We start from the raw sequence: 15,453 nt of genomic DNA on the forward strand, positions 1-15,453 counted from the left end.
TTGCATAGGAGATGATCTTGCACCCCACTGGGAGGTGTATAATGAGCATACAGGGCATTAGGGTGTTGAAAAGGGCTGAACTGCTCTGTTCCTGAAATAGTCACCTATCCTGACCAAGAGCTTTCCTCTGTTCCCTTCTGAAACAGGGTCTCTTGCATAGCAAGAGTACTTGTTAGTTCAAAAGCCTTTTCCAGGTCTAGGAATACTACCACAGATGTAAATGTTGGTTGTGCTTAAGAGCATGGCTGTGCTATGAACCAATGGAGATGCTAATGTGTGGGTTTCATTTTCCATTTATGCCTTTGAAATTGTTTTCTGCACATGTTCACTCTGTGGTTGACTTCCTTAACCTTGTCATTATAGTACCAGGCGTCTTTGTAACTCCTGGGCCATGGCCGAGTTTAGGTATAGTCTGTGAGGCTGCTTTATTTATGACACTGAAAAGTCTGGCTTCAAGCACATCGATATTTTCACTCTGTAGGGGTTCAATGCATCTAAGACAGTGGAATAAAGCATTCTGAAAGGCTTGTCAGTTGGCCTTGTTTGTTTTCCATCTAGGAATGTGCTGTGGCATTGGGGCTGGGCCAGCATCCGTACCATAGTGATCACTTGTAAGTCTCATCGACACACCATCTGATTCTCTCCACCAGAGCTGCAGCGGTCAAGGTGAGGTCTAGGACCCCTCCCTGGACATGCTGGGTAAGTTCGGCATGTTCTTTGACTGACTGCACAGATTCAGCCTGTTTTGGTTCTGCCTGTGAGGGCATGGCCAAGGTTGAAGTAGGGATGGGAGTCCCGCCCTGAGGTGGGGTAGAAGCTGGTTTGGCTTTGTCCAGCTTCCTCCCTTTCAGGGCTGCAGCAGTCTGGGTCATTGCTGTCACGGCGACCGTGACTGCCTTCTCCGCCTCTTCACTCTACCTTCCCAAAGCTGTTGCTACTGCAGTGACTACAGCAGTCAACAGGAGTCATATCTTCCTTATCAAAGAAGAGTTGATCGGCTCTTGGGGAGGCTCTTGCGGTGTTCTTTGTACCTTTATTCCCTGGTTCTTTTTCTGTACTTGCAATGGCCGGAAACTCCTTTTTGTTGGAGGTATACGGTGTTGGCTGGGGAGGTGCTTCCTTCCTCTTAGGAAGTCAGGGAGCCTTTTCCTTTTGATCTGTCGCCAGACGTGGGTGTCTGGGGGAGCAGGAACAAAAGTCTGGTCATTTTTTAGTAACTGCAGTCTACTAGCTACAGGTTCATCAGCAACCTTTGACAGCTTAACTGGAATGTAAAAATACCTATTTTATATACATATAAATATATATATATATATATATATATATATATATACACACTACACAACACACCTTTATATATATATATAATATATATATATTATATATAGATATATATATTTTTAATATATAAAATATATATATATATATATATATATAATATATATATATATATTATTAATATATATACATTAATATATATACTATCTATATATATATATTATATATATATATATATATATATTTATATTATATATGTATCTTATATTTACTCTATAATATATACATATATCTTATATCTTTATATATATATATCTATTATCTCTATATTTATATAATGTTGTGTGTGTGTGTCTATGTGTGTATGTGTGTATCTGTATATATGTGTGTATATCATAATACTATATTATATTATATATATATATCTATCTATTATATATCTCATATATATCTATATATATATATATTATTATACTATATATATATATATATGTATATATGATCTTATATATATATATCTTATATATATCTATATATTTATCTTTACTATATATCATACTCTATATTACTTACTATTATTATATATATATATATATATTGTATTATCTATATTTATCTCTATATCTATTATATCATATCTACTGTATATATATATCTGTATATATATATATTGTATTATCTTATCGTATATCTCTACTATCATTATGTATATATTACTATATATTATATATATTGTTACGCCGACCGCCTCGTCTCTCTGCCACCAACACAAAGCAGGCTAGGCAGACGGCGTGGTTATATACGGGTCGTGAACACTGACAGCTCCAAGCGGCCCGAACACCACAGCGTCCCAGAACACCAGGAGAGGAACGCCAAGTGGCGAGGCAGGGCACCGCACAGTAACACAAAATGACAGTCTTTCCTTTATTTACACAAGTTTTACCCGTACACTTTTCTATAGGCACACTACAGGGGGGAAACCAGCATGTCACACAGCACATACAGCTTATAACAGGGCAACACCAGGTTTCTCAGGTCACAAGGGCCACACGAGGTCTTCACAGGAGCAGCACCCAACCGCGTCTCTCGGCTTGTTCCTCCGCTCCCCCGCTCCAGCCGCTGCGTCATGTTTGCCCAGGTCCCTTCATGTTAACCACATGCCCGGTCATCCTTTTCATGTTACACATGTTTCGCACAGAGCAAAGACCCACTGGCGTAGCACTTCCCCCCCTATCAGCAGGCGCCCGTCTGCTCTGACATTCTAAACCGAAACAACTACAGAAATTTAAATAAATTCAGTTCTCAGAAACACCACCCTCTTTCATCCAGCGCGGCTTTCTTCGCTTTCGCTGGGGTCGCTCTGGAGGAGGTGTGGGCGGCGGTAGATTGGCAGTGGCACCCAGAGGGGTATCTCCTGTCCCAAGACCTGGCTCTGGTCACCATTGACGTCTGCTGCCATCGCCCTCACCGTCCAAATGCTCGTCCTCATCTCGGTCCCGTCTGCCACGTCCTCATCGCCGCTACTGGGCTACGTCATCTTCTTTTTCACCATGGCCCCAGGAGTAACTTCCTGGCCCATGGTACCGCCCCAGCCGGTGCGCCCAAGTCCTCGAGGAAGTCAGGCAACGGCCCCCACACCAACCAACTCCTCGCTCCCCGACGTCTCTTTCTGGATGCTCCACTTCCTCACAAGTGCCCAGCTTTGCACCAGCTGGCACCTTCAGGTCCTTATTGGAGAAGTTAGCTACCAACCTGTAACTACCCCTCCCCTGGTCCAACAAGGCTCCGCCCAACCGCTACGCCATCAGCCAGCTGCAGGTTTTGAATGGGCTCCATGAGGCCCTCTACTTCACGCATCATTCTTGACAGTCGACACCGGATTCTAGACTCTGTCCTGGGGGCAAGGTGCAGTCGCTCAGCCGTACTACCTCTGCCACAGCCAACCTCTGGAAGCAAGGGCACATCTTCACCATGCACCTCACCAGCTTCCGTCCACAGGTCAGACACACGCCTTACTCTGCGTCAGGTAGTCAAGGCCCAGCAAGCAGTGCTCGTCCAGATCGGCCACATACACCGGAAGCCGCTGCACCGTGCTGCCCACGCCAATACGAGCCTCCACTGGCCCCTTGAGCTGCACACAGTGCCCCGTGACACCACACAGTCTCTGTGGTGCGTCTGGAAGTTGCATATTGGCCAACATATCAGGCCGCACTAGGGACTTCTCAGCCCCAGTGTCCACTGTCAGGCGGCATGGCTTCCCATCTATTGAGCCCTCCACCTGCATCGTGCTGGTTCGACGGCAGCTTACCCAAGTCGGGGCCCGGGAACTGAGGACGGCTGGGTTTCGGCCCCCTTCTCCAGCCTTTTCCGCCTGTACCATTTCCTTAGCCTTAGGACATGCACTTGGATGGTGACCATACCTGCCACAGTCCTTGCAGCACTGCTGGAAGGCATCAGAATCCGTCCGGTTGAGAGACTGACTACGTCTGTGCCCTACCTCTCCGCAGCCCCACACAAGCCTTGGAAAGTTCTCGGGCTCACCTTCCTCAATGCTATTTTCTCCACTTTAGCCTTCCGGCCCGGGAGGTCACGGCGGGGCTGAGCAGCTGGCCCTAGGCCACTGGTTGCCTTCAGGAAGGCCTCGAACTCCAAGGCCCTCGCCAGCGCCACCTGCAGGTCCTCAGGGTGTGCCTGCTTGACGTAGATTTGCAGCTGCTGGTCCTGTAAAGCGTCAACAAAGAAATCACGGGCCAGGACCACGATCATCTCTTCCGCAGCCGCAGGGTACGACCTCCTTACCAGCGCCTCCACATCCTGCGCCAGCTGGGACAGTGTCTCGCCACGCTCACGAGTCCGCTTCTTCAAGTGGGCCCGATATACCTCGGCCTGGTGGTGGTGCCCGAAACGGCGTTTCAAAGCCTCTGCCACGCTGGTGTAAGAGGCCTGTTGGGATGCCGGCAGATGCCCCAACACTTCCACCGCGGGGCCCCTTAGCGTTGTTACCAGCTGCAGGGCCTTCTCTTCCTGGCTCCAGCCCTGGGCAGATGCCAGCATTTCAAATTGGGCAACATATGCCTCCCAGGCCACCTTCCCGTCGTACTCAGCTGGCTTACGCCTCACAGAATGTCTGGAGGCCGAGAGGCTGCAGGGTGGAGAACGCGTGCCGTGAGCTAACACGCCCGGGGGGGAGGAAGGGGGTGAGGGAGGCAACGAGGCAGGTTCACCGGGTCCGAGTTTGCCGCCACCTATACCCAAGGGAGCGGTTCCAATGGGTCCCCAGCCTTCTGCAGCGACCACTGGCTGCGACACGACGCTGCGAGGCCCGGGGGTTTCCTGCCACGGACCCCAGGCAGACCCCAGTAAATCTGACACTCTGGCATCTGTTGCCAGAACCTCGTCTGCCTTCTCTGCTTGCAACGTTACTACCTCGTGACGCCGCCTTTCCTCCTTCACTTCCTCCCTCAGGCCCTGAACCTCGCCCTTCAGAGTCTGCACCTCCTCCATCAGTTCACTCTTCACGCTGTTGCAGGCCTTGTCGGTGTACTGCCGAGTTTCCATCTTCACAGATGCAAGATTGCTCTGTAGCACCTCACCAAGTTGGCAGAACTGTTCCTCTGCCTTCCTTGCCTGCATCTCGACGAGATGGTGCGCCTGCTCGCGTGCCCTCTGTGCCTGCTCTTCTGCCCTTTGTGCCATTTCCTCCCTCATACCGGCCAGCATGGCAGTGATCAGGTCCATCTGGCTCGGCTTCACGTCACTCGTGCCTGCCTCAGTCATAGCCTCCTCTCCCTCATGGCTGCCACTATCTCTGGACGACATGATAAATCGGCGATCTCACTGATCAAATATCACAAATCCCACTCCTGGCACCATTTGTTACGCCGACCGCCTCGTCTCTCTGCCACCAACACAAAGCAGGCTAGGCAGACGGCGTGTTATATACAGGGTCGTGAACACTGAACAGCTCCAAGAGGCACCGAACACCACAGCGTCCCAGAACACCAGGAGAGGAAACGCCAAGTGGCGAGGCAGGGCACGAAGTAAACACAAAATGACAGTCTTCCCTTTATTTACACAAGTTATTTACCCGTACACTTTTCTATAGGCACAATACAGGGCAACACCAGGTTTATCTCAGGTCACAAGGGCACACACGAGGTCTTCACAGGAGCAGCACCCAACCGCGTCCCACGGCTTGTTCCTCCGCTCCCCCGCTCATTACTGTTCACCATTGTACTAGAGTTCTCCTGAGACTGAGACTGGTGTCAGGGTCGTCGCTGCGTCCTTTCGGCTCACAGCACGAACGCAAACCTTCGAAGAAAAACCCCTCGGCCGCTTTCCAAGACATGTCTAAGAAAAAAAAACAAAAAAAAACGCATAAGCACATGTTTGGGCCTCCCTCCCTTCCCCTTTTCTTATTTCTTTTCCCTTCCTACTCTCATAAATGTGTTAAGCCATTAGTTTTGTGGGTAAAATTGCCAAGTGACAGCAAATGGCAGTTCTCACTCTGTTCTTTTGACCTCAGATCGCATTAACCGTGTGATCGTGGTATGTGGTCAACAATCATGAATATCGTTCGTTAGTTAAGTAATTAATTAATTTCTCTCGTTGTTAGAGATTTATGTTGTTTCATCTGCAACGAAGTTAACGCGTTCTTGATCTCATCTTATCACAAATATCACTTAATTGTTATCTCATTTCTCCCCTCGCCCCGACCTGACCGCCCCTTTTCTTTCGCTTGTGGTCACTTGGGATAAGGAAAAGGTCAATAGATGACCGGTTGTTTTCCTGTCTTGACCTGACCTTGCTTTCTCTTTTCCCGGTTGATGGCGACATGGAAAGGGTGAAGAGATGACCGCTAAGTTTTCCGTAATTTGGTTGTTGTTTTATAACACCTTGGGGATTAACTGTAGCACTGTTACATTGCTTATTGGTGACACGTTCTATCAGCACTAGAACAGAGCTTGCATTGCTATTTTATTAAAATGTATTATTTTGAATATAGCGTGGGATCTCCCCCCCCATATCATAGTGCACAGGATTGCCTGATATACCCCAGGGTTGCGTAACCGCCTAATAGATCTGCGCTCCGACGTTCGAAAAGTAGGTACAGGTAAAACCGAAGTTATTCGTTCAGTCGGCAACTTTGAGGTGGTGTGACCCGTGGTTATGTCCGTTAATTAATGTAGGACTAGGATTTAAGCTAGAATAATTATTCGCTTATTAATCACACCCTCTCGAAGTCACTTGCATGTTTGGATAATTCCCAGGCGATCATGTGATTCGTAGATATCCATAGGGAATGTCATGAGAACCCAACACAGATACACAGAAAAGAGCAGTTTCCTGGCTCTGTTCGCTCAGTGTACGGCATTTTGGGTATAAGATACCCCGTCGATGAAGTCTAACATGCATAGCTAGACTACCCCGGCAGTTCAGATTTTCTGATCCCAAGATTTGCTTGCTAAAAGTTGGCGAATATTTTTTTCACGTCACCATTCATTCATGCGTACATTCTGTCGCATATCATTAAATGTTGAATTCAATGTGGTAGTTGAAATAATTTTATATAGCTAGCATTTCTAATTTACTTCAGTTTTGTTATAGTGAACGTTAATATTCGTGTTTGTGATTCATTCTGTGTGTGAGGTCACTCTCACACTCTCATTCAAGCTTGCTGTCATTCATACACACACACACACGTGCATCCTTACACACTCACTCACTCATCCACGCAGAACCTTTTCATTAATAGGGTTTGTTGCTGTCGTAGTTGCCGGCATAAGATCTATGATGTATCTCTTTAGCCCGCAATTTTGTCAGTCTTGACAGGTGACTCGTACATTTACTTTTTCTCTGTGTGACGACAATTGGTACAAGTTAATCCTTTTGGATTGCCGTTGTCATTTCCCTTATTTACTCTCATATTTATCAGAGACGGTTGATAGTTCAAGCCAGGTCCATGCGGATCGCTACTGACGTCTCCCTCTCCTATTTTTTCTTTATCTTTGTGAAAATAAAACACAAAAAAAAAAAGACAAAAATAAATTTAAAAACAAACATTAAAAACCGCAAACTTATATAAATAACTGGCTAGTGGTACTTAACACCCCCTCTTCTCTGTTGCCTTTCTTTTTCTCTTGCTATCTGTTCCTTACGTGTATGATCTGGTTCCCCTGACTATATATTGCAGTCGGACTGACGATAACCGTCACGGCACTGAAGGAGGACCCTGCTGCAGAACCGGTCACCATAGGATGCTGTGGGAAGGATGTCATTGGATGATCAATATAGGCCTGCGGACCAGGATGTTCGTCAGAGCAGGTGTTAAGCCGTCCCATGATGTAGTGGACGGGCATTGCCTGCCGAGATGCCTGTAGATCCAGCGAAGAACCGGGAACTCGCTAGCGCAGGTACCAGTCGCCCCAGGATGCTGTGGATGGGCGACACCTGGCGGACGAGCATGCTGCCGAGAAGGACCTGGACGAGATCTGTAAGGACATGTGGACGAGGACGCCGCCAAGTTAGGCCTGGACGAGGACTACGAGGAAGTCTAGACAAATCCGAAGTCAAGGAGGACCTGTGCAAGACTTTCGAGGACAGGTGAATGTCAAGGATGGACAAATTATACCAAAGACCAGGAAGAAGAGGACGACAGGAACGAGCAGCCACAAAGATGCACCAGGACAATGCATGCAAAAACGAGATGACCAGCCAGCTTAGGTCACCCTTGAGGCAAATCCAAGACACCTCGAGGGTGAGACGTGAGTAGGTGGCCGAGCACCGTACAATGTAGCAGACGGGACCAGTGACCTCACCTCCCTTCCCCCATCCTTCCTCCAGCTGTTTCAGTCACTTCGGCAGCTGGGACGGTCACTACTTATACCGAGGAGGACCTAAGCTTAGAGGAGTTCGTCGCCAGCATCCAGTGTGGTAAGGTCGGCCTAGCCTTCCCCCTCCGGGCAGGTTGACCTGATGCGTGACCCAGCATACCGCTTTACTCGTATAGACATCATCTTGTGTGTTCCTTTACTGTGTTGAACTCTTATCAATAAAGAGTCACGCCATTATCACTAACCCTGCAAAGCCACTGCAGCCATTGTATTAAGGTTCATAGCCTTTTACAGAGAGAGAGAGAGAAAGAGAGAGAAAAAGAGAGAGAGAGAGAGAGAGAGAGATAGGGAGAAAGAGAAGAGAAGAGAAGAGAAGAGAAGAGAGAGACAAGAGTGAGAGAGAGAGAAAATATATATATATATATATATATATATATATATATATATATATTATATATATATATATATATATATATATATTATATATATATATATATATATATATATTATATTAATATATATATATATATATATTATATTATATATAATATATATATATATATATATATATATATATATAATTATACATATAATATAGAATTTATAGAGAGAGAGAGAGAAAGAGAGAGAGAGAGAGAGAATTAAGAGAGAGAGAGAGAGAGAGAGAGAGAGAGAGAGGAGAGAGAGAGAGAGAGAGAGAGAGAGAGAGAGAGAGAGAGAGAGAGAGAGAGAGAGAGAGAGAGAGAGAGAGAGAGAGAGAGAGAGAGAGGGAGAGAGAGAGAGAGAGAGAATACAGCTTGAGAAAATATTGAGACTAAGTTAGAACTAGACAGAAATAGACAGGAACCAAATGTCTGTCACTATAAGGTACTCTACTAGGAATTCTTTGGATGAAATTAAATAAAAACTAGTTGATCTTTTTATTTTCATACATACACTGGCTATTTCCAGATGAAAGTGTGTACATCTATACATAAATGCGCTACTACACAAGTTTATTAGCCCAAATCAGTCCGTCCAAAGACAGAAATGCACACAATTATTCTTAATAATATGAACATTATTACACTGACTTTAATTAATACTGTTCATGAAACTGTTCTGGATGTAAAGATACAAATTACATTGAGTAAACATTTTTACAATAAATTCCACTTACATAAAACAGAAATGGAATTACCATGCTATTCATCATGCATTTTCACTTTCCTAACACATACCTTTCATCACCAAAAGAGACTAGACCTCTATTAAATCTTACCCTTTTTAACCTTAGGGTTATGCCTTAATCAAGCATACATCTGCACAATTGAGCATATTCTTATCATAACACAGTAATCTTTTGAAGGACTGCCACTTTCTGATTTAAAAACTATGTGGGTAGAGATAAGACTAAATCCTAGAAATGCAACTACCTTGGAATAAAATAAGTGCTTGGTGACATAGGCCCTGATGTAGTTCTTGACTGGGTGTGATGTCACTGTATTAATCTGGTCTCCCTGTGGTTTAATGGAAACCCAAGAAGGAAAGCAGCCACTTTGTGCAACAGTCAATGATTAATGTATAATTCTGTATTTTTGTCTTGATTTAATATTTTATTCTTTTATGGTTTCATAAAAAACAAAAAAAATGTTTTTGTTATGTTATTCATGCTCTAGAAAAAAAATCCAGTGATTTTCTACTGCTAATGGGAAAAAAAAAATTGGTGCATCACCAATTTTGAATTGCTCAATAAGTTTACCTAATTATAACATATTTGCAGTATGTTTCACTTCCAAATCCATCATCATTACTATCCAATTACCCTACAAGGTAATATATTGCAGAGAGCAATATTGAAAGCAGTGGTTGATACTGGTTATTACCTGACTACTTGGCCCATACATTATAGGAAAGACTGATTACTTTAATACAAAGATGTGAGATGCATTCATTCGAAAATAGGAATGCATTCTGAATTTTATTATAACGGACAATCCAGAGAGTTCTCTGCCTTACAGGCAGATAGCAAGACCTCATAATTCACAATTTTCAACTAGTTCTTTCAAATGTGCAATCAATGACTTGATGTGGGGAACTCATTAGTCCTCATCTAAAATAACTCTTAATATGTTACAGAGGTGTTGTCTACCTAGGAAAATTAATATCTGAAACTCTGAAAGTGCTATATATCTCAAACCATATGTTGGAATGCCCTGGAACATATGAAACTACAATATTGACATAAAAAAGTTTAAGAAATATGATTTCTGTCCATATATACATAAGAAAATAGTCATAATAAGAATTAGAAAGACATTAAACAGAAATTTACCTGCTTTGAACAGTAAGACTTTTAATTTGTTCATAGCCACTTTTTCAGTAAAGAGTATCTACAATCATATTTTCTATGATGCTGTTATCATATGCACTGCACTAGACATGACACTGGTGAACAAAGTGCTTTGAAATCAAAGTCATTGCAAGTGATCTATGCAACAATAAGTTTTTGTAATCTTGTAACCCAAAAACAAACATTATTTCTCTTGTTGCATATTGAATGAATTACAAGACTCTTTTATTCCTCTTTTACTTTCAAGGTTACAGACCCTTTGTACAGCCCAAGGAGCATTTTGAAGGACAAGATGACAGGGATGCTCACTGGCAGAAACAGTGGAACATAGATGGCATACCTGGAGAAAAACAACAAGTCACTTATGAAGCATTCAAAGATTTTGGGAGAAAATTCATATTTTCAATTAAAACAAAGTCTGTTAACCAATAACCCAGAAAATCTTCATTCTGTAAAAATTATTGTATATATTAAGTAAATTCAAACTCAAGGTATATTTTACTCATTTCTCCAATCTAAATTTCTCACTAAGTTTAAAAGATGAAAGATGAATGGAAAATGAATGGTACAGTCTATCAGCATCTTTACTAAGTAATCGCTCAGAAGCACTAAGTTCAAAGAGGACAAAATAATGATTTTGAACACGTACTTTTGGTTATCCGGAAAATACAGAAGTGCTAACAAGGATGGGTGGAAGAAGGCAGCATCAGCCTGGGTGAAGGATCGACCACAGTAGAAAGTTGCCTCTTGCAGCCTGCCTTCTCTTGCTGCACTGCTACATTCCCTCCACTCCTCCACTGCACCCCACACCCATCCTCCAACTTCATCGCTGATTACCATGTTGCTGATCTCACCAACCAATTCACACAGGGACTGAAAAGGGGATAAATGTGTATTATATCAAATGTCAATCTGTTTTTCTAAAATGAATCTTAACCTATTACCTCCAGGAGCATATAGGGTTCACTTGGTTTCTGCTCTGGGTAGTAATGTGGTAGACTAGGTTTACCTCCAGAACATTTTTCAGATGTAGCCTGTGTGTAGCATTTGCTGTGCTGCACCAACAAAGTGAAGTGATTTTTTTTGTTACTTGTATGCACAACATGATTTAATGCTTTTCATATTCAGAGATGCATGGTATGCTAGATCAAACCAGTAGCAGCCTGATTATGACATTCATGTCCATTTCAATGAATGTGATTTTATTGAAGAAAAGAAGAAGAAAAATAGCAATCTTATTTTTACCAAACCCAGGACTGTATAAAGTGATAAAAAGGAAAACAGCCACAGTAAGAATTGAAATTAAATTGTGACTTTTCAAATTCTTCACAAATTCCTCTTCAGATGAATAATAAACCCAAATGGATTGTGTCAATCTTGTAGTGATATATATGGCTGCTGCCTCCATGGCTTTATTACTTCCCTTTTGTGTGTCACACTTCATGACTGGCAGAGTGCCAAAAGACAATGAGAGTAGTTGACACAAGGACAGTTATCACATAAACAAGATTGAAGGTTATTTCATGTTCATGTCAGCAGCAAGAGAGTGCCATGTTTTGGTTCATAAAAAGTAATGCACACATTATCAACATGACATGAGTGATCTGTCACCTAGAGCCAAGCTCAAGTCAGCTATGATCTGAATAACATGTCACCCAGAACCATAACCAAATCAGCCATGAAGTCAACCCCATGCCATCGTAATCTATCAGTTAACCATTAGGATGCAAATTATACATTACTGAGTGTTCTCACACAATAATGTATAAATCTTCACATGACAAAGAAGAATACTGATAATAAATTAGATACAAAAATGTAAAAAAATGGTTGTAACTCTTACCCCATTCAAATGAATCAATTCAATCTAGTAAATATTTAAATTGGAAAGCACAAGAACAATGTTTTCTTTGGAATATCCATCAGTCCTGTTTTTAAGTATGAAACATCTAGGATTCTTCTGAAACCTTGCACCACACTCATCTGACATTTTAACCCATTCCCAACGGGTGGCATGTACGCACATGCCATGGCATGGCGGGACTATCTGCCCAGGGCATGTATGTACATGCCATAGTGTATGGACATGCCATGAGTTTTTTTTGTTACAATCACGGCAAAATATTATTTTTCTGCCACTGAAAGTGTGATTAAGTTGTTTTTAACACTCATTTTTACTATGCAAAAAAAAAAATAATAAAAATAAAAAAATAAAAATAAAAATAAAAAAAAAAATAAATAAAAAAAAAAGAAAATAAAAATAATAATAATAATAATAATAATAATAATAATAATAACAATAACTAATAATAATAATTAATAATAATAATATGCAACAAACCGACGATTTCAACTCCATGATGCCACACACAGCTTATTTTATTCAGACTATAGACTGAATAATGATCAACTATGGAGTATATATAACAAACAAAAATACCCTTCAGTCTCGATTTATCAGGAAGTATGGCAAGTAGAGACTTTAGAAAATAATGAAAACTGAAAATACGACATATTTTCGTAGTATTACGAAGAAATGGCATGGGATGCTGGTATTTGGCATGAGTGGTCACGCATGCTAGGACGACAATATAAGCCCCCGGCAGCGAGGCCCGGGCTACTATGAATACTACCCGTCGGGAAAGGGTTAAAGGACCTTCACACATAAAAAATATGTGATTTTAGGCATATAAATTCTATATTAATCTTACAAAAACAACCTTTTAATTATACTAATTTATTCTACAAGTAATCATTGTTGTTGAATGAAATATATAATTCATTTACAAAATACAGTTATTTTTACCACATACTCTGCAGATGCAGTCCTTCTTTCAGCACTTAAATTACCACACAGCAGAAGTCAGAAGTTAGAAGGGGGTACAAGTGGGAATGTAAGGAGTAGGAGGAAGAAGCACTGGGGGAAACATAGAAACATTTTGGGGAGAACAGGAAAGGGAAGAGCAAAGAACAGCACTGGAGTAGGGAATAAAAGAAAAACCTCAATGGCATGCCTCCTCTTTGGCCTCATGTAAAGTGGCAAAAATGGCAAAATTTCTGATATTAACTGGGGAGGGGTCACTATCACTGGACAGAGTAGGACTCTCCGTCAATATAAATGTCATGGAGAGACCATGTCTATGGAAGATAAATTTGGCAATGTTGGTGTACGACTTCTGGCAGACTCTAGGGGGAATAATGTAACACTATATTGATACTGTATAATAGTAAATGAGGCAGGCAAGTAGGTCATTTTCACATTCTGACCAATCCTTGTAACAGACATGGCAATCAGTTGGGGAGATGGAAACAGTTCCAGTATAAGTATTAAAGGAGGAGTGAGGCTGGGCATGAACAGGTTTGCCAGCCTGGGACTCAAGGGACAAAGGATGAACAATCAAAACAGCTGTGAAAGGAAACATTGCCTAGTTGTTTTTGGAGACAATGTTGGAATAGCGTAAGGGGAATAGGGGAAATCACATAAAATGGATCCCACTTAGCTGGGATAAAAAGAGTACTTAAAAGATAAATTTGTAGAGGTGAAAGTAGTTGAAGGACAGGAGGAAGAGGGAGTGGTACTGAGTGAGGTAGTACTATGGGGAAGTGGACAATAAGTAGTAATATAGGAGGAGGGGGCTGAAAATGAAGAAGACTGTGGAGAATGGAGAGAGGGAGTGGGTAATGATCAGGGTAGGTGCTTTGGAATAGACTGAGCCGATAAAAGGTATCAAGTAGTAGAAGGTTGTATTATGGAAAACAGAAATTTAAGAAAAAAAAAAGAGAGATATTAAGTCTGTGCAAGGAAAACAGTCTATTTCCATTTGGATAAAGCAAATCAGATGAAAAATATAGATGTTGGAAAACAGCAAAAAAGCTAAAAATACTGAAGCAGAAAAAGAGAAAATAACATTACAAAAGAGAGGCATGGAGACTTATCGCTGCAAATGAGTGTTCATGTGCGCCCAATCTACAAACTACACACCCCTCAGAGTGGCCACTCAAATCAGCCTAATGTCTGTATTTTGGGCCACTTGATGGCAGTGAAGCATCCAGATCTAATTGCTTAATATGATCATAATTTCAATAAATGTCTGTGTTTACTATCTTTATAAACGTGAGTACCCTGTCTAAACATAGCAAACAAATGTCAATTTGCCATAATTAAATATCTGAGAATAAGTTTACCACTTAAGTGAAAGTGTATATAAAGCATTACAGAATATGATATAAGCCAGAATACAGCAACATGTGTTTAACATATCATACATCACATAACATATCTATGAGATGTAAAATGTGAGATAAAAGGTTTATTTAAGTGAAACTACCATAGAAATTAACTGGTGTTTTGTTCACTTACATGGAAGGGTCTCAACATAAACCCCCATACAATCAAATATATTGTATAATGTTGATGACAACCAATTATCATCATTGGCTTATCATTACTATTTCTATGTTACATAAGTATTATCTTTATTATTATCCTCGTAATTTATATTATAATTATCATTACTATTACTATAATTTTCATTAACGTCATTATCATTATTACTATTATCATCATCATTATTTTTTAAATTCTGATCACAATGACTAGTATCATTATTTTCATTATTGAGGTCATACCTGCATATTCAAAATCACCATTTGTATTTTTATTGTTATCATCATTATTATTACCTTGCTGGTAAAATAAGAATAATTCATAGTTGTAATCATAATACTATTACTATTCATCATGACAGATTTGATCAACATGCACAAGTAACAAGTCCTATGCCAGTCTCATGGTTAGACATGTGGTCCTGCCAATTATACCTGATGTTCAAAAGCAAGGCTCTGTTGCAAAAAACAAACCAACATGACAGGATACTGTCAAAGTTTTGCTTGTGAAAAGATAGAATGGCTTTGAGGACATGTAACTTTGTCCCTCTGTACAGATACTATCACTGTTAACCAACTTCCTGGTCTGACAGCCCAGAGTCAGGGACTGTACTACCAATATAT

At 41.5% G+C, this 15,453-nt stretch overlaps 1 protein-coding gene across 1 annotated transcript in view; it reads right to left on the minus strand.

The window, feature by feature from the left end:
• Positions 1–9,019: 9,019 nt before the first annotated feature.
• LOC119572205 (GPI transamidase component PIG-S-like) overlaps positions 9,020–15,453 on the minus strand; it is a gene marked incomplete in the record, with an annotated part of 85,466 nt that continues 79,032 nt past the window's right edge. The window contains 2 exon segments of the mRNA XM_037919183.1: positions 9,020–10,783; positions 11,093–11,316. Of these exon segments, the coding sequence (XP_037775111.1) occupies positions 10,669–10,783; positions 11,093–11,316 (339 nt within the window).

Source organism: Penaeus monodon, chromosome 1 (assembly GCF_015228065.2).
Source record: "Penaeus monodon isolate SGIC_2016 chromosome 1, NSTDA_Pmon_1, whole genome shotgun sequence".
Classification (NCBI taxonomy): Eukaryota; Metazoa; Arthropoda; class Malacostraca; order Decapoda; family Penaeidae; genus Penaeus; species Penaeus monodon.